The sequence below is a fragment of the Salvelinus alpinus genome, chromosome 4 (assembly GCF_045679555.1).
Source record: "Salvelinus alpinus chromosome 4, SLU_Salpinus.1, whole genome shotgun sequence".
NCBI lineage: Eukaryota > Metazoa > Chordata > Actinopteri > Salmoniformes > Salmonidae > Salvelinus > Salvelinus alpinus.
In genome coordinates this window covers 71,055,606-71,079,515 of record NC_092089.1, presented here as the reverse complement: position 1 = coordinate 71,079,515, position 23,910 = coordinate 71,055,606, and the positions used below count along the sequence as shown (strand labels likewise).

Genomic DNA, 23,910 nt, shown 5'->3' with positions numbered 1-23,910 from the left:
AACAACATTCTAACATATTTAATGGAAAGGAGATGTGGTATGTTTCTGAACGAAGCACAATGCTGCCTGGTTGACAACATGACCGAGCGGCGTAGATTACTGTTCGATTTGAGAGTGCGCTCCTCCCTCACCGCTTTGCCCGTTGACGTCACCGGCCATAGACCGGTGCCCCGCCGCTCAGATGAATAGAATCCGCCCTGTGTGTTTTGTGCTCAGCTGAAAATGGCGTCCCGAAGCGATCGCTTTAACTTATCGCACAATAACATGGATAACAAACTACACAGCTAAAATGATATAAAATGGATACCAACTTCAAGGATAACCCATAAAAGCCGTTCTACAGGACAACGTATAGACCACAACAATCCAAGGAGTTATTTCAGTGGTACAGTGAAAATAATAGCATTTTCCCCAATAGTAAGCTAGGTAATGTAAGTTACATGGCTAGCTAACGGTAGCTAGCTAGCGGGCTAACGTTCCGTGAATGAAGTCGCTAGCTATTGTGCATATTTTTAAGAAATGCCCCACATAAATGTAGCCTAACACGGCTATTGCGTTCGAACAGGAGACAACCAGACACAAGACACACACATGTATTCGCGAAAGTTAGCTAGTTAAAATTAGCTAGCAACATTCTGGCAGCTAAGGTTCACTCTAGTCTAGCTAGCCAGACAGCTAACAACAGCGTCTGCTGCAAGTCGGTCAGTTCTGTACCATAAGCCAAGCACAACCATCTAACTCACTGGTTTTGTTGCAAATAAAATTCGAATTTGTTATTAACATTTTTTTGCAAAAGAATAACGTTAGTTGGCTATCAACGTTATCGGTTGTTCCTAGGGTTACGGGGCGGCAGGTAGCTTAGTGCGTTGGGCCAGTTACCTAAAGGTTGCTGGATCGAATCCCCGAGCTGACAAGGTAAAAATATGTCGTTCTGCCCTTGAACAAGGCAGTTAACCGACTGGTCCCCGGTAGGCCGTCATTGTAAATAAGAATTTGTTCTTAACTGACTTGCCTAGTAAAATACAAAAACCTAGCTAGCCTATATTAGCAACGTATCCAAATGAACGTTAGTAACTGATAACCAGCTAGTTAGGAGTTACGCTATTCCTCTATAATCTTGTCGCCAACTATAGAACTATATCATTATTGGTCCTATATTATCTGGCAAACTGTAAATCCAAGTGACAGGACTCTTACCGGTATTTTATCTTCATATTCCTAAAACTGTCTCATTGCATACCTAGGTTATGGAAGACCAAAACCCTCGTTACAGCAAGCGCTTGGTAAGTAGCTAACGTTCGTTTTACCAGATACGTTTAGGCATGCTAACTTAACCAATATACTTCTGGAGTTGGCCAAGTTGCACCATTTTGCATGTGTACAATAAGAAAATGATAGTTTCCTTACTCAAAACCACTTTTGCATCGTTAACGAGCTCAAGCAATAGATAGTGTTGCTTATTTGTTGGCATGACGAAATACTGAATGTGTGTCAGTAGCTTCAATGTAGGTTCAAATTCACTAGTGTTGTCCTACTTGAAAATGCTTACTCGTGTACCTTACATTAGGTTTAACTTTTTTGTTCTCGTGCAGTGACTAATTTAGGGCAAAGGACATCATTCAGTAAAATGTATTTTATAAATCCTTTTTACATCAGCAGTTGTCACAAAGTGCTTATCCAGATGCCCAGCATAAAACCCCAAGAGCAAAGGACATGTATTCAGTTGTGACAACCCACAGACACAGCTGTCCTTTGTAGAACAATTAGGCCATTCTAAGGGGTGTGATTTTGTTTTCTCTGCTGTCATTAAAAACAATCCATAGAATTATAGATAATAATGGAATGTTGTCCCATGTCTTTCAAACTGTGGTTAAATCAAGATATGAGAATGGATCAGTCCAGCTGAGTAGGAAACAGCATGCTTGGTGTTTTGAGTAGAGATAGAGTTGGGGGGGGGGTGTTGTGCTGGACCCATCTGTCTAGCCAAACTATGAGAGCATAGGGGGAATGGGGTCGTAGTAGGATAAGCCCCTCCTGTGATGCCCACGCGGACCATTAAGTAACCGAATGACTCATCTGCAACTCTTTGTGTTATGAATCTATATAGGGCTGGGCGATATGGGCAAAAAATATCACAATATGCTACAAATTTTTTATGTTATGTTTTTGAATAATAAAAGTTCAAAATTTGCTTGGAGTTGTGCATGACCCTACTTAGGTTGGCAACACATACATTGTAAGTGATTTCAATGGGGCTTTCACCATTCTGATTGTGTTATGCTGTTCAATCAAACTTCAACCAAAAGTTGATCTAATTTGAGTTCATTTCCACTGCCATGTAGGGCTGCATGATATGGACAAAATAAATGAGGCCTTATTTTTAACCAAATATTGCTATTTAAATCAAAACACTTGGGTGAACTGTTGAAATCATATAAATAAAATGATTATTCTAATTCTATAGTAAGAATGCAACAGTGGGCACTTCGAATACAGTGTTTGACAACAAATGAAAAGCCAGGGAGGCGTTTGTATGATTAAGAATTATAATACTATCAGGATCTCTATGGAGCTGTAATTGTGACAGGGTAGGAACCAAAGTGTTTACCAGGGGTGTGGCACCCTATAATCTTTGGCTACATTAAATGTTTTCTCTTCACTTACTCGTACAAACAACATGCTGATATAGGCCTACACCAGCACTGGTATCGGGGTGTATTAGCTAGCTATGTTTGCTCTGACTGTCTCAATACATTTATTAACTAGCTAGCATTTGCGGCTAACACAATTTATTTTAGTCACAACTTGCTAAGAAAAGGTAAACTATCTGTTTGGAGACAGAAAGATACACAAACTAATAGTGTAATTATAGAACGTTTGTGGATTTATATTAAGTACAGAGTGGAAAGCAGCATCGATGTTGTCATCATATCAGGGATTTTATATTTTTAAATAATATCTTTGAGAAATGAACAATCACCTAAATAAAAGCTAGACAGTCGGGGAGAATCGAAACTTCCCAAAACAATTAATTTAGCAGTATTGTTTTTGTTATTATGTTTGAACAAAATAACACGGCATTAGCCATGGCCACATGCATAGAATTGCTGGAAATTAGCTTTAAAACTGCTAAATTCTCTCAGCTTCAATGACGGAATATTAACAATTGCAGGATATTAGCTTAAAAACTGCAAGATTTTCTCTCAGCTCTATGGCAAAATGTGTAGAATACAGGAAATTCGCTTTAAAACTGAAACAATTTCTCTCAGTTACATGGAGAAATTTGTAGAATTTAAGGACATTTGCATAAGTATTAAAACATTTCTCTACACCGCCAAGATGGGGTCCTCTAAAATTTTCTCTAAAGTCCAGCTGGACTGATTGGGCCCATTGCCTCGCCCACCACCTAAGCCCCTTTTTGATACAGAAAAAACCCTGCATATTGTTGCATCTGCTGCATTGACCATGCAGACCGAAGAGTGAACGGTCTGCAAATGATCTCGTGGTCGAGCAACAACTGTGCTCCTTGAGTGGAAGCAATACTGTTACATATGCATGGTCTCAGGAGAAAACTAATTCAAAGTGATACAACAAGTTGAGTTTTTGCATTGTGTCACTAGCGTACGGGGACGCGGCGGCGCTACCAGGATGACGGGATCTCGGACGATGAGATTGAGGGGAAGAGGACATTTGACCTGGATGAGAAGCTGCAGAGTGACAGGTTCAACTCCTACCTGGTTAAACACATGGATGGAAAAGGTCGGGTCAAACCACGCTGTGATATCCCTTAGAGGCATTAACCATGTTTCTCTTATGTTGTGATGATCTTGACCTGGAAAAATGTATATATATTTTTTTAATCTGGCAAAAATCATGGCCCTAATTATGGAGTATTCCATTTTTTTTATTACTCTTGGTGTGCCTACCCTGCATTGTCTATAATGTGTTTCTCTGCAGACTTCACATTCGAGTACATCCAGAGGGAGGGGCTGAGAGACCCTATCGTCTTTGAGAAAAAAGACGGCCTCGGCTTAGAGTAGGTCACGCTTCTTTCTAATTATCTAACCGACCTTCCTCACTGCATATCTGTGCCTGGATAGAAATATAACAGTTGGTTCACTCTCTGATTTTCCAGATGTATTTAATAACCTCTCTGTCTTTCGCTCTCTCACTCCCTCTCGCTCGCATTCTTTCAGGATGCCAGACTCTGATTTCAGTGTGAGTGATGTCAAGCTGTTTGTAGGTAAGGTCCAAACTATGAACTCACAGTTGCTGATTTCAACTGATTTAACAGTGCTGCAGCCCTTGTGAACAATATTCCCTGCCCTTTGCCTGTCTCCCTCTCTTATAGGCAGTCGGAGGATGGTTGACGTTATGGATGTGACCACTCAGAAGGGCATCGAGATGTCCATGGCCCAATGGCGGCGGTACTACGAGACCCCGCCCTCGGAGCGAGATAAGCTCTATAACGTCATCAGCCTGGAGTTCAGTCACACCAAGCTGGAGAACCTGGTGAAACGACCCGCCTCGGTAAGACACACACGCAAACCAGAAAACCTCGTCAGACACCTCAGCTTGAAAGATATACACACATAACACCAAACTATCACATGGGAAGCTTGGGAGTCTGACCATTGTAAACGCTGGGCTATCACTTCCACAGAGCCCTGGACAGTTAGTGATGTATGTCTTTACTGACCTTTTCTCCCCAGGTGGATTTGATAGACTGGGTGGACAACATGTGGCCAAGGCACCTAAAGGAGAGACAGAGAGACTCAACCAACTCCATAATAGAAATGCAGTATCCCAAAGTGCAGAAGTGAGTCCCGTGCCTTTACATGGCCTTCCTTCCTCATGTACTCAACCACACTGATTCATTTTACCCCATGCAGTCTTTGTGGGTGGAAGCGTGAGTTGATTGAATATAATGTCTTTATTACATTGTTTCAGCACTGCTTGATGTTGGATGTAAAGATGTATTTTCTTCCCTCTATCTCTGTCTTTCAGGTACTGTCTGATGAGTGTTCAGGGCTGCTTCACAGACTTCCACGTTGACTTTGGCGGTACGTCGGTCTGGTACCACATCCTGCGGGGGGGAAAGGTGAGACAACACCCAGGAGAACTAGAGCCTTGATGTGTCACATTTGAATCGCCACAGAATTTAATAGAACATACACTTCTCAAAAAAATAAAGGGAACACTAAAATAACACATCCTAGATCTGAATGAATGAAATGTTCTTATTAAATACTTTTTTCTTTACATAGTTGAATGTGCTGACAACAAAATCACACACAAATTATCAATGGAAATCAAATGTATCAACCCATGGAGGTCTGGATTTGGAGTCACTCAAAATTAAAGTGGAAAATCACACTATAGACTGATCCAACTTTGATGTAATGTCCTTAAAACAAGTCAAAATGAGTCTCAGTAGTGTGTGTGGCCTGCACGTGCCTGTATGACCTCCCTACAACGCCTGGGCATGCTCCTGATGAGGTGGCGGATGGTCTCCTGAGGGATCTCCTCCCAGACCTGGACTAAAGCATCCGCCAACTCCTGGACAGTCTGTGGTGCAACGTGGCGTTGGTGGATGGAGCGAGACATGATGTGCTCAATTGGATTCAGGTCTGGAGAACGGGCGGGCCAGTCCATAGCATCAATGCCTTCCTCTTGCAGGAACTGCTGACACACTCCAGCCACATGAGGTCTAGCATTGTCTTGCATTAGGAGGAACCCAGGGCCAACCGCACCAGCATATGGTCTCACAAGGGGTCTGAGGATCTCATCTCGGTACCTAATGGCAGTCAGGCTACCTCTGGCGAGCACATGGAGGGCTGTGCGGCCCCCCAAAGAAATGCCACCCCACACCATGACTGACCCACCGCCAAACCGGTCATGCTGGAGGATGTTGCAGGCAGCAGAACGTTCTCCACGGCGTCTCCAGACTCTGTCACGTCTGTCACATGTGCTCAGTGTGAACCTGCTTTCATCTGTGAAGAGCACAGGGCGCCAGTGGCGAATTTGCCAATCTTGGTGTTCTCTGGCAAATGCCAAACGTCCTGCACGGTGTTGGGCTGTAAGCACAACCCCCACCTGTGGACGTCGGGCCCTCATACCACCCTCATGGAGTCTGTTTCTGACCGTTTGAGCAGACACATGCACATTTGTGGCCTGCTGGAGGTCATTTTGCAGGGCTCTGGCTGTGCTCCTCCTTGCACAAAGGCGGAGGTAGCGGTCCTGCTGCTGGGTTGTTGCCCTCCTTACGGCCTCCTCCACATCTCCTGATGTACTGGCCTGTCTCCTGGTAGCGCCTCCATGCTCTGGACACTACGCTGACAGACACAGCAAACCTTCTTGCCACAGCTCGCATTGATGTGCCATCCTGGATGAGCTGAACTACCTGAGCCACTTGTGTGGGTTGTAGACTCCGTCTCATGCTACCACTAGAGTGAAAGCACCGCCAGCATTCAAAAGTGACCAAAACATCAGCCAGGAAGCATAGGAACTGAGAAGTGGTCTGTGGTCACCACCTGCAGAACCACTCCTTTATTGGGGGTGTCTTGCTAATTGCCTATAATTTCCACCTGTTGTCTATTCCATTTGCACAACAGCATGTGAAATTTATTGTCAATCAGTGTTGCTTCCTAAGTGGACAGTTTGATTTCACAGAAGTGTGATTGACTTGGAGTTACATTGTGTTGTTTAAGTGTTCCCTTTATTGTTTTGAGCAGTGTAATTTATCCCTGACCAAGATGGCTGCCATTATCACATTCTAGAGTTATGAAGGTTTAAGACATATGCCAATTTACTATTTTATTGTATCTCTGTCTATCCCACTCTTCAACCCTGACCTCTGACCTCCTGTAGGTGTTCTGGCTTATCCCGCCCACACCCCAGAACTTGGAGCTGTATGAGAACTGGGTGTTGTCAGGGAAACAGGGAGACATTTTCCTGGGGGACAAGGCCCAGGACTGTCAGAGGATAGAACTGAAGCAGGGATACACCTTCATGATCCCCTCCGGTATGTACACACGCACACTGAGACGTACCCTCAGACACACCCGGACACAGACATTCCAACACAAACATAATCTAACCTCCCCAACTGTCTAGGCTGGATCCATGCTGTGTACACCCCCGAGGACACACTGGTGTTTGGAGGAAACTTCCTTCACAGCTTCAACATCCCCATGCAGCTCAACATCTACAACATTGAGGACCGCACACGAGTGAGTACCGTACCCTGCACACTGTACACTGTAACACACTACCGTACCGCCCTACTGTACCGTATGGTAACGCACTACTGTATTGCAGATCCATGAGTTTGGATGAGTACTACTTGATTAGGGGGAAAAGGAATTGTTGACTTCCAATATCTCAGGTGTACTGCTGTCCTTGTCCCCTCTCCAGGTCCCGGCTAAGTTCCGATACCCCTTCTACTATGAGATGTGCTGGTACGTGTTGGAAAGATACCTCTACTGCCTGACCAACACCTCCCACCTCACCCCCGACTTCCAGAAGCACTCGCTTGGCGTTGGTGAGTACACAATTTCATATTTTTTGTCTCATTTGTTTCCCCTCCTTCTCTTTTCTCTCAATATTAATTCCTCTGAGTTTATCCTTCTGTCAGGTCTGACCCGTGAAGACTCGGAGAACAAACTCAACGGCCACGTGAAAAATGGCACAGAGGAAAAGGAAGAGGGAGACGATGATGAGGAAGAAAAGGAGGAGGAAAGTGAGACCAAGGTCAAAATTGAAGAGTCTGATGACGATTCCTTCCCCCTTCCTGGTGCCACTAAGCCGGGGGTGAGAGTAAACCTGACTCCCCTGGAGCTGGAGGGGCTGTGGAACCTGCTGGGGAAGCTGGAGGAGCTGCCGGCCCACAAAAAGTGTGTCCCCGCAGGCATCCGTAATGCCCCCGCTCTGCTCCATGACATACGGGTGGGTACAATACACCAGTCTAGAATATAATAATATATTATTTAGTAGATGCTTTCATCTATAGCTACTTTCAGTAGTGCGTGCATACATTGTATGTGGTCCCGTGTGGCTCAGTTGGTAGAGCATGGCGCTTGCAACGCCAGGGTTGTGGGTTCATTCCCCACGGGGGGACCAGGATGAATATGTATGAACTTTCCAATTTGTAAGTCGCTCTGGATAAGAGCGTCTGCTAAATGACTTAAATGTAAAATGTAAATGTATGGTTAGCCCCAGCAGGAATCAAACCCACGATCCTGAGGTCGCAAGAGCCATGCATTACTAACTGAGCTACACAGGACGTGTCTATGGCTGCACTAGCTATATACATCAGTCTATGGCTACGTTTCAATATCCACACTAGCATACACTTCCAGTGCATGGCCAATAGCTTCATTCTAAATGTTATGCTACTGTAGATATTGGAATGGTACCTATTAGTATCCAGCTGTCTGTATCCATTTGTAATCTGCTCAGTCAAGTCTTTCATGTTTTTTAAATTTAACTAGGCAAGTCAGTTAAGAATAAATTCTTATTTTACAATGACGGCCTACCCCGGCCAAACCCTCCCCTAACCCGGACGACACTGCGCCAATTGTGCGCCATCCTATGGGTCTCCCGATCATGGCCGGTTGTGATACAGTGAGACATGACCCTGATATGGCTAATGTTCTGCTGTTTTCAGGCTCTTCTGGAGGAACACTGCAACGATGACCCCAAGCTGTCTTACACCGGAAAGCCCATCGTCAAGTGGCCCAAGAGGGTGAGCCAGAGAGCACATGCCTCTCATACACACATTCAAACATCCACCTAACATACAGGTGTCATACATTTACTCACCAGAGTCAAGGTCTCAACAACACAGGGACAGACTAACTTTCTAACTTTCCGGTCTCCTCTCCCCCTCTGCAGCCCTCGTGGTACCAGCCCCCTCCCCCCTCAGCGGTATACCGTCCTCGTCTCGCCATGCCCCACAAGGCCGTGGTCCCGCGCCCTGCCAAGCCCACCTCTATCTCGGCTCTGAGACGGAGGCGCGTGCGCTGCAAACACTGTGCAGCCTGCCAGAGGAAGGAGTGCGGGGAATGCAACTTCTGCAAAGATATGAGGCGGTTCGGAGGACCCGGGCGCATGAAGAAGGGCTGCATGATGAGGCAGTGTCTCGCTGTGAGTAGCCAGTGCAGTGCCTTCCTACTCAGAGAGAGGTGTGTGTGTAGTATATTGACCCTGGTCTCTCCCCGTCTCCAGCCTGGCTTGCCTAACTCAGCGGTGTGTGCTCTGTGTGGAGCGGGCCAGGGGAAGCAGGAGTGTTCAGACACAAGCCCCTCCTCCACAACCCTCATGGAATGCTCCAACTGTGCTCAGATCGCCCACCCCGACTGCATCAAGGTGACCAGGCCTCGCACTAGCAGATACATGTATAGCTGTACTACAATCCACATTGAAAATCCTTCTTGTGCAACATACTTCCATTTCACATTTTCTTTACAATGTATGTATCCCACAAAACTCAAATGGCCCTTACTGATGATTGAGGTGTTATAGCTGTATATAACAGTCCTCTGTGTGTATGGCAGGTGCTATAACTGTTGTTAATTCTCTCTCAGGTTCCTGGGGAGGGCAGGATCAACAAGGACCTGCCCAGCTGCTGGGAGTGTCCCAAATGTTACCAGGGCAAAGAAGGCTCATCGGAGGTACTCTAACTCTTCCTCTCCCTTTCTCGGTCTGTGACCCTCTCTCTGTGTCTCTCTCTCTTCCTCTATGTCCCTATAAGACAATACTCATCTACTGTATTGATACCCGTTTAGTGATCATGATGATGCCCCGTCTCACTCTCCCTCTCGTTCTCAGTCGTCCAGCAGTGATGAGGACAGCACGGTGTCTACAGGTTCTCTCTCTACGTCGAATAATGCCCACCGAGAGGGGATAGGAGATGGGGAGGCAGGCGGTGGGGTGAGGAAGGGACGACGCGGCAGACCCCCCCTGATGTCCTCTCTGTCCCAGCAGAGAGCGCCCCCTCCCTCTCAGCGGCTGTTACTGCAGCAACAACAAAACAGGAAGAGAGCCGGAGCGCTGGAGCTACGACTCAGGAAGAGGGTGAGAGGGGGGGGTTGCTAGAGTGATTTTGGATTTTGGTTAGAGGTCTGTGTTAAAGCTCTAAATCTTATCGTACAAACATTCCTCACCACCAAGTAATCTCCTCTTAAATCTCTTACTACTCTTTGTTGCAGATCAAACTGGAGCGCAGCAAAATCTTACAATCGGTAAGCACATGCAGTCCTATTTTAAAGCACAGTAATTCTCCAAACCAGTGCATGATTATTCAAACCAAAGCACTGTTTAACCCATTTACCCATTATCCTCTACAGAAGCAGACGTTGTCTCTGGAGCGTTCTCCTAAGCTCCTGTGCTCCCAGGGTCTAGCCCACCTCCAGAGAGGGGTGTCCTCTCGCCTCCGCTCCCCTGTTGGCAGACTGTCCCGGGGCCGTGGGTCCTTCAGAGGCTCCCCTTACCGCTCCCCTACAGGGGCTCGCCTCCAGCCCCCCCAACCCTCCCTCAGCCTGGCCCCCGCAGGCAGGGGAGAGGGGCACAGGGAGCGAGGGAGTGGGAGAGGAGTACGGCTCAGAGGAGGAGCAGCAGGGAGAGGAAGAAGAGGACAGAGACATGGAGGAGCAGAGGAAGAGAGTGATAGCAGCAGTAGTAGCAGCAGCGGCAGCACCAGCAGCAGTAGTAGTAGTAGTAGTGATGAGGAGAGGGAGAACGGCGTGCGGGCCAGACGGAACAAGGAGAACCGACCACAGAGACGAGAAAGAGGAGCAGCCAAAGAAGATGAGGAAGAGGAACAGAGTGAGGAGTCCAACCAAAATGGAGAAGAAGAGATGGATGAAGACGGGAGGGAAGGAGGACAGGCGCAAACGGAGCCACCGGTCCTCGTAGTGTCGGACCTTAGCGACGACCTCATGAAGGGCTCGTATCTCACAGTAACCCTACAGCCGTCGAGGGCCAAACGTGATCCGGGGGCCATTGTCCCGAAACTGGAGGCTGCAGTCGCCCCCCGCCCTGCCCCTCCCGGCCAGAGTTGCATCCAACGCAAGAACCTGGCCCGACCACCCCTCAGGAACCACGCCCCAGACCCTTACACTGCACCCTCGCATTCAGACACACACACGCACACCCGGGGCAGCAGCACACACACACGGGGCTCCCATCCAGACGAGAGGAGAATGAGGCCAGGCAGACCAGAGAGAACAGACAACAGCGCTTCCTCCTCCTCTCCTGTTCCTCCTCTACGCCTCCCTCTGTCGGCTATACAGGATGGGGGGAGGGAGGTGGTCAATGGAGGGAACGAGCCGGGCTGTGAGAGGGAGGTTTGGGTATCTGTCTTCCGTTACCTGACTCGTGCAGAGCTCTGTGTCTGCATGGCCGTCTGCAAGAACTGGCACAAATGGTAAGAGAGAAAAACTATTTAGAATGCATTTTATACACACACACACACTATGAACGTGTCTGCATGCGCAAGAGTGTATAGGAGCTCGATAACCAATTAAAACGTGTGTGTTCTCGTGTAGGAGCTTGGATAAGAGGCTGTGGATGCGGATCGATCTGAGCGTGTCTAAATCCATCAGTCCTCAGGCTCTGTCAGGTATCATCAAACGCCAACCAGTCACCCTGGACCTCTCCTGGACCTCCATCTCCAAGAAACAACTCATCTGGCTCATCAACCGCCTGCCTGGTACACACAATACACACACAAGCCACCAAACATGTCCTCACACACTTGGACTACTACTCACTCTGGAGATGTAACTTATTCTCTCTCCGGCTCAGGGTTGAAGGATCTCATGTTGTCTGGCTGTTCCTGGTCTTCAATTTCGGCTCTTAGCTCACCCGGTTGCCCCCTCCTGCGCACGCTGGACCTTCGGTGGGCCGACGGGATCAAAGACGGACAGATCAGGAACCTGCTCAACCCACCAGGTGAGACAACACATCCCGCCCCTTTCCTCCACCGCTTTCTGTTTTGAGTTAAATACTGTTTGGATAAATCCCTTGTCATACCAAATGAATTAGCTGTGTCCCGCTGGAGTCCACAGCAGACATATTTTCTATTTTGTTCTCTCTTCCACTGCCTTCCTCCTGTCACCTCTCTTTCTCCTCTGCCTCTCCCTCCCTCTTCCTGCCCTAATTCCTGTCTACCCGTACCCCATCTCTCTCTAGGTTGTGATAACCGCAGTCAGCTGAGGAACATGCAGTCTTTCCGTCTGGCGGGGCTGGAGATCAGTGATTCTACTCTGAGGCTGGTGATCAGACACATGCCCCTGCTGACCCGTCTGGACCTGTCCCACTGTGGAGGCCTCACTGACCAGTCCATCAACCTGCTCACTGCTGTGGGCTCCTCCACACGCAACACACTCACCGAGCTCAACCTGGGGGGTAAGACTTGGACTCGCGCATACACAGCCACAGCTGAGACTTGGAGCAGTGTGCACACACACGATTGTGACTAGTACTTGATATTGAGTTGTTGTTAGTGTTGAGCCCCGGTCTCTCTATCTCCCAGGCTGCAGTAAGCTGACAGACTCGTGTCTGCGGTACCTCCGCCGGCTTTCCTGCCTCTCCCTGCTGGACCTGCGGGAATGCAAGAGTGTGTCCCGCAAAGCCTGCGAGACCTTCATCTCTGAGCTGTCTGTCAACACCCTCTACTGCCTATCTGAAGACAAACTGATCCAGAGGATATCCTAGAGCCCGCCTCCTCTGTCTGGGACAGGGGATACAGGGAGAGGTTGGGGACATCTGTGTGACAAGAGAAAAGACTGTAGGACAGGGAGGCTTAAAAGCACCTGCTGCCTCTGAAGGGAGCAGGAATGGAAAGCACTTAGTTACTGCGCACTTAGTGGGAGCAGGATTTCTTTCCAGTTGCGTGTGTGTGTATATATATATATTTTTTTTACTAAACCAGACAAGAGACTCAGGAGTTTGAGTTTAGGCGCCTACGCTGCATGATGAAGTTGGGGTGGGAAGTGGACTCCATGATATGTGGAGGGGAGAGGTTAGGCGGGTTCTTGTGAGGGTGGCAGGCGATTGTGGGGGTGGGTCAGTCATCCCAGATGGGGTTCTTCTCTTCACCCTGGGAGTTCTAAGGCTGTCTTTACCCAAAGGTGTTGGCTGTGGACTAACTAACTCCTCCAGGAGTACTCTGGTCAGGTCGCCCCACCCTGAGACAGAGGGGCGCAGACAAGGGATTCGGGGAAGGTGCGAGGGCAATCGACATGGTGACCAGACCACTCCTAAATAAGGACAGGGTATGAATGAAATGGGGTGGAAGGGGCAGAGACAGGGTAAATGGCGCGATCTCAAACAACCGTTAGAATTCAGGTGCTATCACTCCCAAAACTCTGTTTTGTACAAATATCAATCTATGACAACCGTCTCTATTCTAGGAAATACCCCTCAGCCTACTTTGATGCATTTTCTGTTTCCCATGGATAAAATGTGAGTTCCCTTTACAGTTTACTTTTACTTGATAAGACTGTGTATAAATGTAATATTTGCTGTCATTATTCTGTCCTGTTACCCTTCGGTCTAGTGCTTCTGAGGGATCCTTCTTTCCTTCCCACCCTGCCACATCTAAAAAATAATATAAATATATACTTTTGTGTAAATGTGTTTCCCTCCTTTTAGATGACAAAAAAAAAATCCTGTAGCATTGTAATTATTTTCAGAAGCTTTTTTCACTTAATTTGTTATTAAATAAATTAAAAATAGAAAATGAAAGGTTAACTGTTCCAGATGTATGTGTTTTTTGGGTTGTTTGGCTGCTGTGTGCTGAGATTGTGAGAGAGTGCACATTTGTGGTCCCGTTATCAGTTAACCCATTGTGAAATGAGGTTCTGCAAAGAATACTTGAGTAATATGGTACTTGGCTACTTGTCTTAGCCCAGTGTTTTACAAATCTGATCCTGGGGATGTTATCTACAGGTTGTGCAGGCTTTTGTTACCGTGTCAGGTGATTCGCTGTGTACATGTAATACCTATTTTTTTTATTGGGCGCAAAGAGCCCGTGGTCATCAGCTGGAGATTCTCACCATTGCCCAACAACTCTACTTGGCATCTGGCATTAGAAGTGGGGATAGAACAGTTGTGTACCCTTCAATGATTGTATGGCAACATGCATCACGCGCCCTTCCTCACCCACTCCAGCTGCTAGCAATAACCTGGAACTAAAGCGACGCTGAAAATGACGTGAATATAAATAAATAATGCAAACTGGGGTGTGCATATTGTCTCAGCTGCTGCAGTCTGTTTTTGTTAAGAATACCGGACTGTGTAATAGTGGTTTGTTGTTTCCAGAATGTTAGTGATTGGAATATGAACACCGACAAGGTATATTGACAGCATCCGAATTGACATCGCTATCATCGGACGTATTATATACTCGAGTGACCTGGATGTGTATTCGAAATAGGCCGTATCTCGGTCTATTATTTTGACTGCACAGGATCAGAAAAAGAACCATCGCGAAAGCGAGTGGGTGGTGATAGGGAGTTGTTTGCTAGTTAGCACATCAGCAGGACATGATACCGTCGTTTGTTACAAACAAACGGCATTGCTAGACTAGAAATGCCGTTTGTTACAAACAAACGGCATTGCTAGACTAGAAATGGACATGGTTAGACGTGCAATGTTAGCCAGCTAGCTAACCAGCAAGATGGAATGGAAAATAAGTGCTGTCATATGTTCTTAGCCAGTTAGCCGCTTTCCTGGCTAATGGGTAGACGAGGGCTAACTAGCTATGTATTTTAATCGGCACCTACTCCTAGCCTATTGCTAATTACTTTGCTAACTATTTACCCGTTTTATAAAGTAGAATCTTGCTACCTTGCGGGAATTTTTTGTGCACGCGTCCTCACACGTCTCTTTAGAGAGAACACTTTTGCTGCTGCTGGAAGAGAAACGGTGAAAGCTGTATAGCAAGTTGCTAGCTACATTTGATAAACAATGGCTCAAGAGGCGTTTCCTTTTCATTTTCTGGTTTGGAATAACCAATACCTTGAGCTTGAACGGCAACTACAAAAAAACGAGGTAGGTCAACCTGCGGTAGCAACATACGTTTCTCTCTTTTCAACCGTTCACGTTTTGAGTTTGACAGCTTTGCGTCCCATACTGCACCGCTCAGAAGGCGCGCCCCAGCTTTCATGACACACTAGTGCTGTTCTTCCACAGGAGAATGTGGATCGCTTAGACCCGCGGGGGCGCACCCCGCTAGAGCTGGCTGTGTGTCTGGGCCACCTGGAATCAACCCGTGTGCTGCTCAGACACTCTGCAGACCCAACGCACTGCAACGCTCAGAGGTGGACTGGTGAGTGGATACACAGAGGAATGTATGGGAAGAATACAAATCACCTGTTTCCTAAAACATATTGCTTACATTTTTTGAAGGATACAGTTCCTGTAGAAAGTCCACACCCCCTTGAACATTTTCATAAGTTACAAAGTAGAATTCAAATGCATTTTTCATTTTTTTTTTGTCAAGGTTCTACCTACACAAAAAACTCTGGATTTTCTTTTTAATGTTAGGTTTAATGAAGAATAAAACTCTAATACGGAGCATTCGGAAAGTATTCAGACCCCTTGACTTTTTCCACATTTTGTTATGTTACAGCCTTATTCTAAAAATGATTAAATAGTTTTTCCCCCCTCATCAATCTACACACAATACCCAGCTTTATCGTTATGGTGGAGTTTCTCCCACTTCTCTGCAAATCCTCTTAAACTCTGTCAGGTTTGATGGGGAGCGTTGCTGCACAGCTATTTTCAGGTCTTTCCGGAGATGTTCGATCAGGTTCAAGTCCAGGCTCTGGCTGGGCCACTCAAGGAAATTCAGAGACTTGTCCCGAAGCCACTTCTGCATTGTCTTGGCTGTGAGCTTAAGGTCTTTGTCCTGTTGAAAGGTGAACCTTCGCCCCAGTCTGAGGTCCATGTGCGCTCTGGAGCCTGTTTATATCAAGTATCACTTTGTACTTTGCTCTGTTCATCTTTCCCTCGATCCTGACGAGTCTCCCAATGAGTCTCCCAATCCCTGCTGCTGAAAAACATTGCACAGCATGATGCTAACACCACCATGATGCTAACACCACCATGGCTCAACGTAGGGATGGTTCCAGGTTTCCTCCAGACGTGATGCTTGGTATTCAGGCCAAGAGTTCAATCTTGGTTTCATCAGACTAGAGAAACTTGTTTCTCATGGTCTGAGAGTCCCTTAGGTGCCTTTTTGAAAACTCCAAGCGGGCTGTCATGTGGCTTTTACTGAGGAGTGGCTTCCGTCTGGCCACTACTTTAAAAGTCTGATTGGTGGAGTGCTGCAGGATTTTCGTCCTTCTGGAAGGTTTTCCCATCTCCACAGAGGAACTCTGGAGCTCTGTCAGAGTGACCATCGGGTTCTTGGTCACCTCCCTGACCTAGGCCCTTGTCCCCGATTGCTCAGTTTGGCCAGGCTGCCAGCTCTAGGAAGAGTGTTGGTGGTTCCAAAACGTCCTCCATTTAAGAATGATGGAGGACACTGTGTTCTTGGGGACCTTCAATGCTGCAGATCTGTGTCTCAACACAATCCTGTCTCGGAGCTCTACGAACAATTCCTTCGACCTCATGGCTTGGTTTTTGCGCTGACATGAACTGTCAACTGAGTAAAGAGTCTGAATACTTATGTAAATGTTATTTATTTATATACATTTGCAAAAATTTAAACCTGTTTTTCTACGTCATTATGAGGTATTGTGTGTAGATTGAGGAAACATTTTTATTTTATCCATTTTAGAATAAGGCTGTAACGTAACAAATGTGGAAAAAGATTTGAAAACTTTCCAAATGCATTGTATACCTTGATTAGATTAGTATTCACCTCCTGAGTCAATACATGTTAGAAACACCTTTGGTGTCTTCTTGGGTACATCTCATAATTGCTTTGCACAACTGTATTGTGCAATATTTGCACATTATTCTTAAAAAATGTCTTCAAGCTCTGTCAAGTTGGTTGTTGATCAATACCATTTTCAAGTCTTGCCATAGATTTTAAGACAATTAAGGTCAAAAGTGTAACGCGCCCACTCAGGAACATTCAATGTCGTCTTGGTAAGAAACTACAGTGTATGTAAGGGAAAGGGGGTTACCTAGTCAGTTGTACAACTGAATGTCTACAATTGAAATATGTCTTCCGCATTTAACCCAACCCCTCTGAATCAGAGAGGTGCGGGGGGCTGCCTTAATCGACATCCACGTCTTCGGCTCCCAGGGAACAGTGAGTTAACTGTCTTGCTCGGGCAGAACGACAGATTTTTACCTTGTCAGCTCGGGGATTCGATCCAGCAACCTTTCGGTTACTGACCCAACGCTCTAACCACTATTTGGCCTTGTGTTTTAGGTTATTTTCCTGCTGAAAGGTGAATTTGTCTCTGTGTCTGTTGGAAAGCAGACTGAAGTTGAACCAGGTTTTCCTCTAGGATTTTGACTGCTCAGCTCTTCCGTTTCTTTCTATCCTAAAAAACTCCCTAGTCCATGCCGATGACAAGCATACCCATAACATGATGCAGCCACCACCATGCTTGAAAATATGAAGAGTGGTACTCAGTAACGTTGTGTTGGATTTGCCCCAAACATATCACTTTTGTATTCAAGACATAAAGTTAATTTCCTTGCTACATAATTTGCAGTTTTACTTTCGTGCCTTATTGCAAACAGGATGCATGTTTTGGAATATTTGTTATGTTTGCGTTCATGCCGTCATTTAGCTTAGTATTGTGGAGTAACTACAATGTTGTTGATCCATCCTCAATTTTCTCCTGTCACAGCCATTCAACGCTGTAACTGTTTTAAAGTCGCCATTGGCCTCATGGTGAAATCCCTGAGTGATTTCCTTCCTCTCCGGCAACTGAGTTAGGAAGGACCCCTGTAGCTTTGCAGTGACTGGGTGTACATCGTCCAAAGTGTAATTAATAACTACACCATGCTCAAAGGGATATTCAATGTCTGTTTTTTTACCCATTTATCAATAGGTGCCCTTTGCGAGGCATTGGAAAACCTCCCTGGTCTTTGGTTGAATCTGTGTTTGAAATTCACTGTTCGCCTGAAGGAACTTAAAGATAATTTTACTTGTGGGGTAAAGAGATGAGGTAATCATTCAAAAATCATGTTAAACACTATTATTGCACTGAGTGAGTCCATGTAACTTTTATGTGGCTTTTTTAGCACATTTTTACTCCTGAACTTATTTAGGCGTGCCATAACAAACGGGTTGAATACTTATTGATTCAAGACATTTCAGCTTTTCATTATTTAGATGTTACTAAAAACATAATTCCACTGTTATTATAGGTTATGGTGTCTAGGCCAGTGACACACAATCTAAATGTAGTCAATTTTAAATTCAGGCTGTAACAACAAAATGTAGAAAAAGTCTAGGGGTGTGACAACTTTCTGAAGGCACTGTATGTATGGGCGACAGAGGAAGGGGTAGTCATTCAAAAATCATGCCAACTCTTATTATTTCCATATAATTTATCTGATTTGTTAAACCAAATTTGACTTCTGTGGTCAATCTGGAGGCGGAAAAAAGTCACACCTGGTTAGTCAAGGTGCTGGCTAGCGGAGTAGAACACTTGAAAAAGAAAAGGAGAGCCTCACACTCTGAGCTCAGACATAATTTAATAATGTTTCGATAGACAAGCTGTCTTCATCGTGGTATAATGACAAACATTGCGGGTCACTAATTGATATAGAGTTTGAAAGTACACACACAGGTGTGTGTAATCATGGCCAGCTGTGGCTTGATTTCATTGGTCGATTTACAGATATAAATAGAATGTATAAAGAAGCATGAATTAATCTGATCATAGATACAATGTGGATACGTAGGCCTACAAACATTATTAACAATGGATAGCGAAAACACAATCACAAGAAGGACTTCAGATCAAACTCTACTTTGAGACCAAAGGGAGCAAGGGCTTTCAAACTCTATATAAACGAGTCACCCACCGTGTTTGTCATTATACGCTGATGAAGACCGCTTGGCTGTCAACGTTGTTACATTATTGCGTCTGTGTGCGGCTCTCATTTTATTTATTTTTTCAAATTTGACTTCTGAACTTCCCAAAACAAAGTGGATGAATACTTATGCAACTAATTATTTTATAACATTTTTATTATTTTGTCAAATGTTTTTTCACTTTGTTATTATGGAGTATTTTGTGTAGGTCAATGACAAAACATTACAATTAAATCTATTTCACTCCCACTTTGTAACGCAACAAAATGTGAGAAAAGTTCAATTGAGTGTAGACATTCTATAGGCACTGTGTGTGGGTTGATGGCATGTCTATGTCCAGTTTTGCAGGAGGCAGTGAGCACAGGGGACCCTGAGCTTTGTCAGCTGGTGCTGCAGTATAGAGACTTCAAGCGAGCCACAGAGAGACTGGCCGGCATCCCAGAACTGCTCAGCAAGCTAAGACGGGTAAGGTAACGCTTTGCAGTCTTCGCTTCAGCCATATATCAAACACAGGTAGCACACCTGTCAATCACATAACTGAAACTCACGATGCTGTGTCACCTCTTTCAGGCCCGGGATTTTTACGTGGAGATGAAATGGGAGTTCACCAGTTGGGGTGAGTGTGTGTGATCGTGAAGGGCTCATATCTGCTCACTGTGGTGGGTTTCAGCACCAGATGAACAGCCCCCAGTTATACTGTCACTGTGATGCACTGAAGTGTTTACGGTGGCTAACCCCCCCCCCCCCCCCCCAAACTCTCAGTCCCCCTGGTCTCCAAGGTGTGTCCCAGTGATGTGTACCGCGTGTGGAAGAGTGGCTCGTGTCTGCGGGTTGACACCACTCTGCTGGGCTTTGAGCACATGACCTGGCTCAAGGGCCGTCGCAGCTACATCTTTAAGGGCGAAGGTATAACACTGATGGTATGGTTTCCATAGAGTGGTTGAATGGTGAATGTGTGTCGTCTCCATGGTAATGTGTGTGTTTCTATAGAGAATGGCGCTGTGGTGATGGAGGTGGACCATGACAAGCAGGTGGTGTACACAGAGCCTCTGTCTCTCTCCCTGCGGGACGCTCCGTCTCTCCTGGCTGCCATGCTGCCCACCCAGGAGAACACCGCCCAGAGACTCACCTCCCCTATCGTCTCCACACACCTCAACACACGCAACATCGCCTTCGAGAGGTAACCCACACACACATCGTCTTCACACACCTCAACACACTCAACTTCGCCTTCGAAAGGTAGGTACTTCACACACAACATACTCACCTACCTGGTCTGTCTTCTAATTCTGCTCTCCTGCTCTTTGCTGCACAGGAACAAGTCTGGCATTTGGGGCTGGCGCTCTGAGAAGAGTGAGGCAGTCAGTGGCTACGAAGCAAAGGTGAGCCCAGAGACACCATTGGACTTGAAAAATGTTTGTAATAGAAAGTGTTTCTTGGCATTTAAATTATTTATTTATTTTTGATTTACTGAATCATGTTTTTTTTCCTTTGGTTTGTTTTCAGGTGTACAGCGCCACTAATGTGGAGCTGGTGACTCGATCAAGAACAGAGCACCTGTCGGACCAGGACAAGTCAAAGAGCAAAGGTACACACAGAACACTTATGTTTTATTTGGTCATAGTGTACGTACAGGCAGAGCATGGTTCAATCCCTCCTGTCCTCCCAGGCACCAAGACTCCTCTTCAGTCCTTCCTGGGGATAGCTGAGCAGCATACTGCTCCTAATGGGGTGAGTTTCAGAAAGACACCTCCACCTCATATTATATGTGGTGGATAGATGCTTTGATGGACTGACTGACTGGATGTGGTCAATGATGTGTCTCTCTTCCCATGTCTCTCAGAGTAATGTTTCTCAGTGTGCCAGCCCCCATAACCCCACAGCCATCACCGCTGAGGAATACTTTGACCCAGAGTTCCAACTCAATGAACGAGACATCGGACGTCCCGTGGAGCTCACCAGCAAAGTCCAGAGGTACCGCTGTTGCCATGGCAACAGAGCACCGGGATCACCATAGCAACGCACAGTCAAGCTTTGAGAAGCACAAGATCACCGCCATGTTTAATGCAAGTGTCTCTATTTTTCTCTCTCTTGCTCTCTCTCTCTCTTTAGGTTTAAGGCCCATCTGTGGTTGAGTGAGGCTCACCCTCTGTCATTGGCTGAGCAGGTCACGCCCATCATTGACCTCATGGCCATCTCCAACGCCCATTTTGCCAAACTACGTGACTTCATCACCCTGAGCCTGCCCCCCGGCTTCCCGGTCAAAATAGGTGAGGCTTAATCCCAAACTGACCCCTAGTCCCTACCTTCTAGGCAGGATCTGAAACAGAGTCCCAAAGAGAAGACATGGAGAGGAGCAGGTGCTATCAGAAGAAAAAGGACACGCTTTACAATTTAAGCTTAAACAAAGTGACAAGAGTTTGAAGATCTCCCTTTTCTCTCGCTCTCTCTTTCAGAGATCCCTCTGTTCCATGTGTTGAATGCCAGAGTGACCTTCAGTAACCTGTGTGGCTGTGATGAGCCTGTCAGCTCGGTTACTGTACACACACCTGAGCCCCTCGAGGCTGGTAACCACACGCAACACACACTAAAGGGCTATTTATACCCTACGGAGACGGACCCTACGGAGTGTAGTGCAGTGTCGCAATGACGTTTTTCGTCCCCAAATGGGGCAGCTCCTTGTAGTGCGAGCTGATTTTCGACATAGTCCTGTGCCCCTTGAATGCTTTTAACGCACCGTATCATTCCTTGTGTAGCCATGGGGGAAGTGTTGTGTATATAATCTCAGCAACTGTTCAGACAATTAACCAAACAACATTGTAGCCTTAATTAGAATGTATTTTGTTTAGAAGTAATACATATTTTCTCTGTCACCAAAACATGACATTCTATTTTTAGCTGAGTGAATACATAGGAGCAGCATATGAAATTTCGATAATGTTGTAGGTTACACCGGCAAGTTTTAAGAATATTATGCCAGGGCATTTGATTTAATAATAAATCTGATTGACATGTGAAACAATGTGGGAAGCTAAAAGGCTAGCTATCTTGCAGTGTTTAGCCAACTTGCTAGCTAGGGAAGACAAGACTCTTCTTTTGCTTTCACAACAAATGAGAAGACAACAAGAACTTCTGTTTCCCACTTGTGAATGTTGCTATTTGGGAGTCTGGATGGGTGAGGTATCGTGTTACCAAAAGGTGCACGTTGCTCGAAAAAAATGTGTGTGGAAACGTGTCTCCCTGTCCCTCTGCTCCCAGGGCAGGCCCTGCGTCCATTTAACTGCGAGGTGGACCCCTCCGTGTTTGAACCACCCCCAGACTACACCACGCTTGGTCCGGGCCGCAGCGAGCCAATGAGAGACGAGGACGATAACTTGCTGCAGTTTGCCATCCAGCAGAGCCTATTGGATGCAGGGACAGAGAGCGACCAGGTGAGACAGGAAATAATCATGGTTTACTTTTAATAGAAGTCATTGATCCACAAATTAAATATTTATCAGCTTTAGGTTTTCATGACGATTGCCACGGAAGTTCAGTAAAATCTATCTCTCTGTAGGTGACTATATGGGAGGCTCTGACTAACAGTCGTCCTGTTTCTGGGCAAATACAGTCACCCCTGTATGAGGACGACTCTCAGCTGGAGAGGTGAGAAAAGTGTCCATACATATCTCCTTTTCACCTTGTTCATGTCGGAAAATATATTATAAGGCTTTCACTCTCTGGGATTAGCTTTTAAACCGTCATCCCGCTACCTCTCTCTGATAGGGCTATCCAGGATTCCCTGTCGATCTCATTGGCTGGTGGTGAGGAAGGAGAGCCTGCAGATCCTGCCCCTCCCCTGTCAGTCTCGCCGTCGCACCCCGGAGCCTACTCTCCTCCCTCCTACAGCTCAGTGGCTGAGCCGCATTTGCCGGGGCCATTTCCCGGGGCAAACAGCTTTGACGAGCAGCTACGCATCGCCATGGAACTCTCGTGCAGGGAACAGGAAGAGATGGACAGGTGTGAGAGGGATGAGTTCTTGTAGGGTTTCTTTCTCTGATCATCCATTGTTTTCTGACCAGGGAAAGGGATGAGGAGAGGAACCCGTTCTAGAGTATTTGAACACAGCCATGCAGAGTGGGATTATAAGGATGGATGGATTTGGGGAGCTTGATTGCCAATTTCTGGGATCTAATGACTTAATTCTGTTTCCTGTTACAGGGCGAGGCAGGAGGAAGAGGATGAGCTGGAGAGGATCCTTCAGCTGTCACTTTTAGAGAAGTAGCCACGTGTCTTGATTGGGGAACAAACATGTTAATTTATTGTTTTTGTTTTTTTATCCTGCAATGTTAAATTATTATTATTTTATTGTTTTCATTTATGATGTCTTAATAATGGGGCATTAGGAGAGTATGGGACCAGACTGCAGGGAGGGAGGTAGAGATGGTACTGGCCTCAAGGTGGGTAAAAGCAATCTGGTGGAAACTACTTTCCATTCACCAGTGGGCACCTGCTGTATTTGCTGTCACCTGTCCAGTGGGAAGGGTTGTTTTGAGAGATGAGGGTTACTGGAAGGGAGAGATGGTAAAACTAGCAGTGCTGCTGTGAGTGCTTTTAAGGCCCTGAATGGATGGAGAGAACACTTTTATTTATTTTTCACAACCCAGCTGTCATTGAGTGATAAGTCCTTTAACCTTTCACCTATGATACAAACTGATAATAATGATATGATTAAAAAAATACTGATATATATATAAGATAATTATTGATAAATATATTATAATGGTTGAAACACAATTATGCTGGTTGACTCCTGCGTGTGACTTGGAAAATAAATGTATTCAATGATCCTGAAGCATTTGTGTGGTATTTTATTTCCATGTGTGTGCGTGCAAAGGTCAGAAGCTGACAAT

General features: G+C 46.0%; 2 protein-coding genes across 2 annotated transcripts; both read left to right on the top strand.

Moving 5' to 3' along the window:
• The first annotated feature begins 210 nt into the window (after nucleotides 1-210).
• Nucleotides 211-13,758, top strand: LOC139574323 (lysine-specific demethylase 2A-like). Its single transcript, XM_071398795.1, has 23 exons — nucleotides 211-385; nucleotides 1,245-1,283; nucleotides 3,621-3,759; nucleotides 3,958-4,036; nucleotides 4,197-4,243; nucleotides 4,352-4,530; nucleotides 4,713-4,819; nucleotides 5,008-5,101; nucleotides 6,871-7,024; nucleotides 7,117-7,232; nucleotides 7,417-7,543; nucleotides 7,637-7,947; nucleotides 8,669-8,746; nucleotides 8,896-9,147; nucleotides 9,229-9,369; nucleotides 9,588-9,674; nucleotides 9,832-10,077; nucleotides 10,212-10,244; nucleotides 10,350-11,428; nucleotides 11,550-11,713; nucleotides 11,809-11,955; nucleotides 12,196-12,411; nucleotides 12,539-13,758. Exons 2-23 carry the CDS (start codon nucleotides 1,248-1,250, stop codon nucleotides 12,718-12,720), a joined length of 4,014 nt encoding a protein of 1,337 aa, XP_071254896.1. The 5' UTR covers nucleotides 211-385; nucleotides 1,245-1,247; the 3' UTR covers nucleotides 12,721-13,758.
• A 523-nt stretch (nucleotides 13,759-14,281) lies between these two features.
• LOC139574325 (ankyrin repeat domain-containing protein 13D-like) lies at nucleotides 14,282-23,852 on the top strand. Its single transcript, XM_071398796.1, has 16 exons — nucleotides 14,282-15,060; nucleotides 15,202-15,337; nucleotides 19,359-19,483; nucleotides 19,589-19,634; nucleotides 19,781-19,924; nucleotides 20,009-20,198; nucleotides 20,334-20,400; nucleotides 20,525-20,606; nucleotides 20,688-20,749; nucleotides 20,862-20,992; nucleotides 21,131-21,288; nucleotides 21,475-21,585; nucleotides 22,277-22,449; nucleotides 22,575-22,663; nucleotides 22,784-23,017; nucleotides 23,219-23,852. Exons 1-16 carry the CDS (start codon nucleotides 14,977-14,979, stop codon nucleotides 23,280-23,282), a joined length of 1,896 nt encoding a protein of 631 aa, XP_071254897.1. The 5' UTR covers nucleotides 14,282-14,976; the 3' UTR covers nucleotides 23,283-23,852.
• The last annotated feature ends 58 nt before the right edge of the window (nucleotides 23,853-23,910 follow it).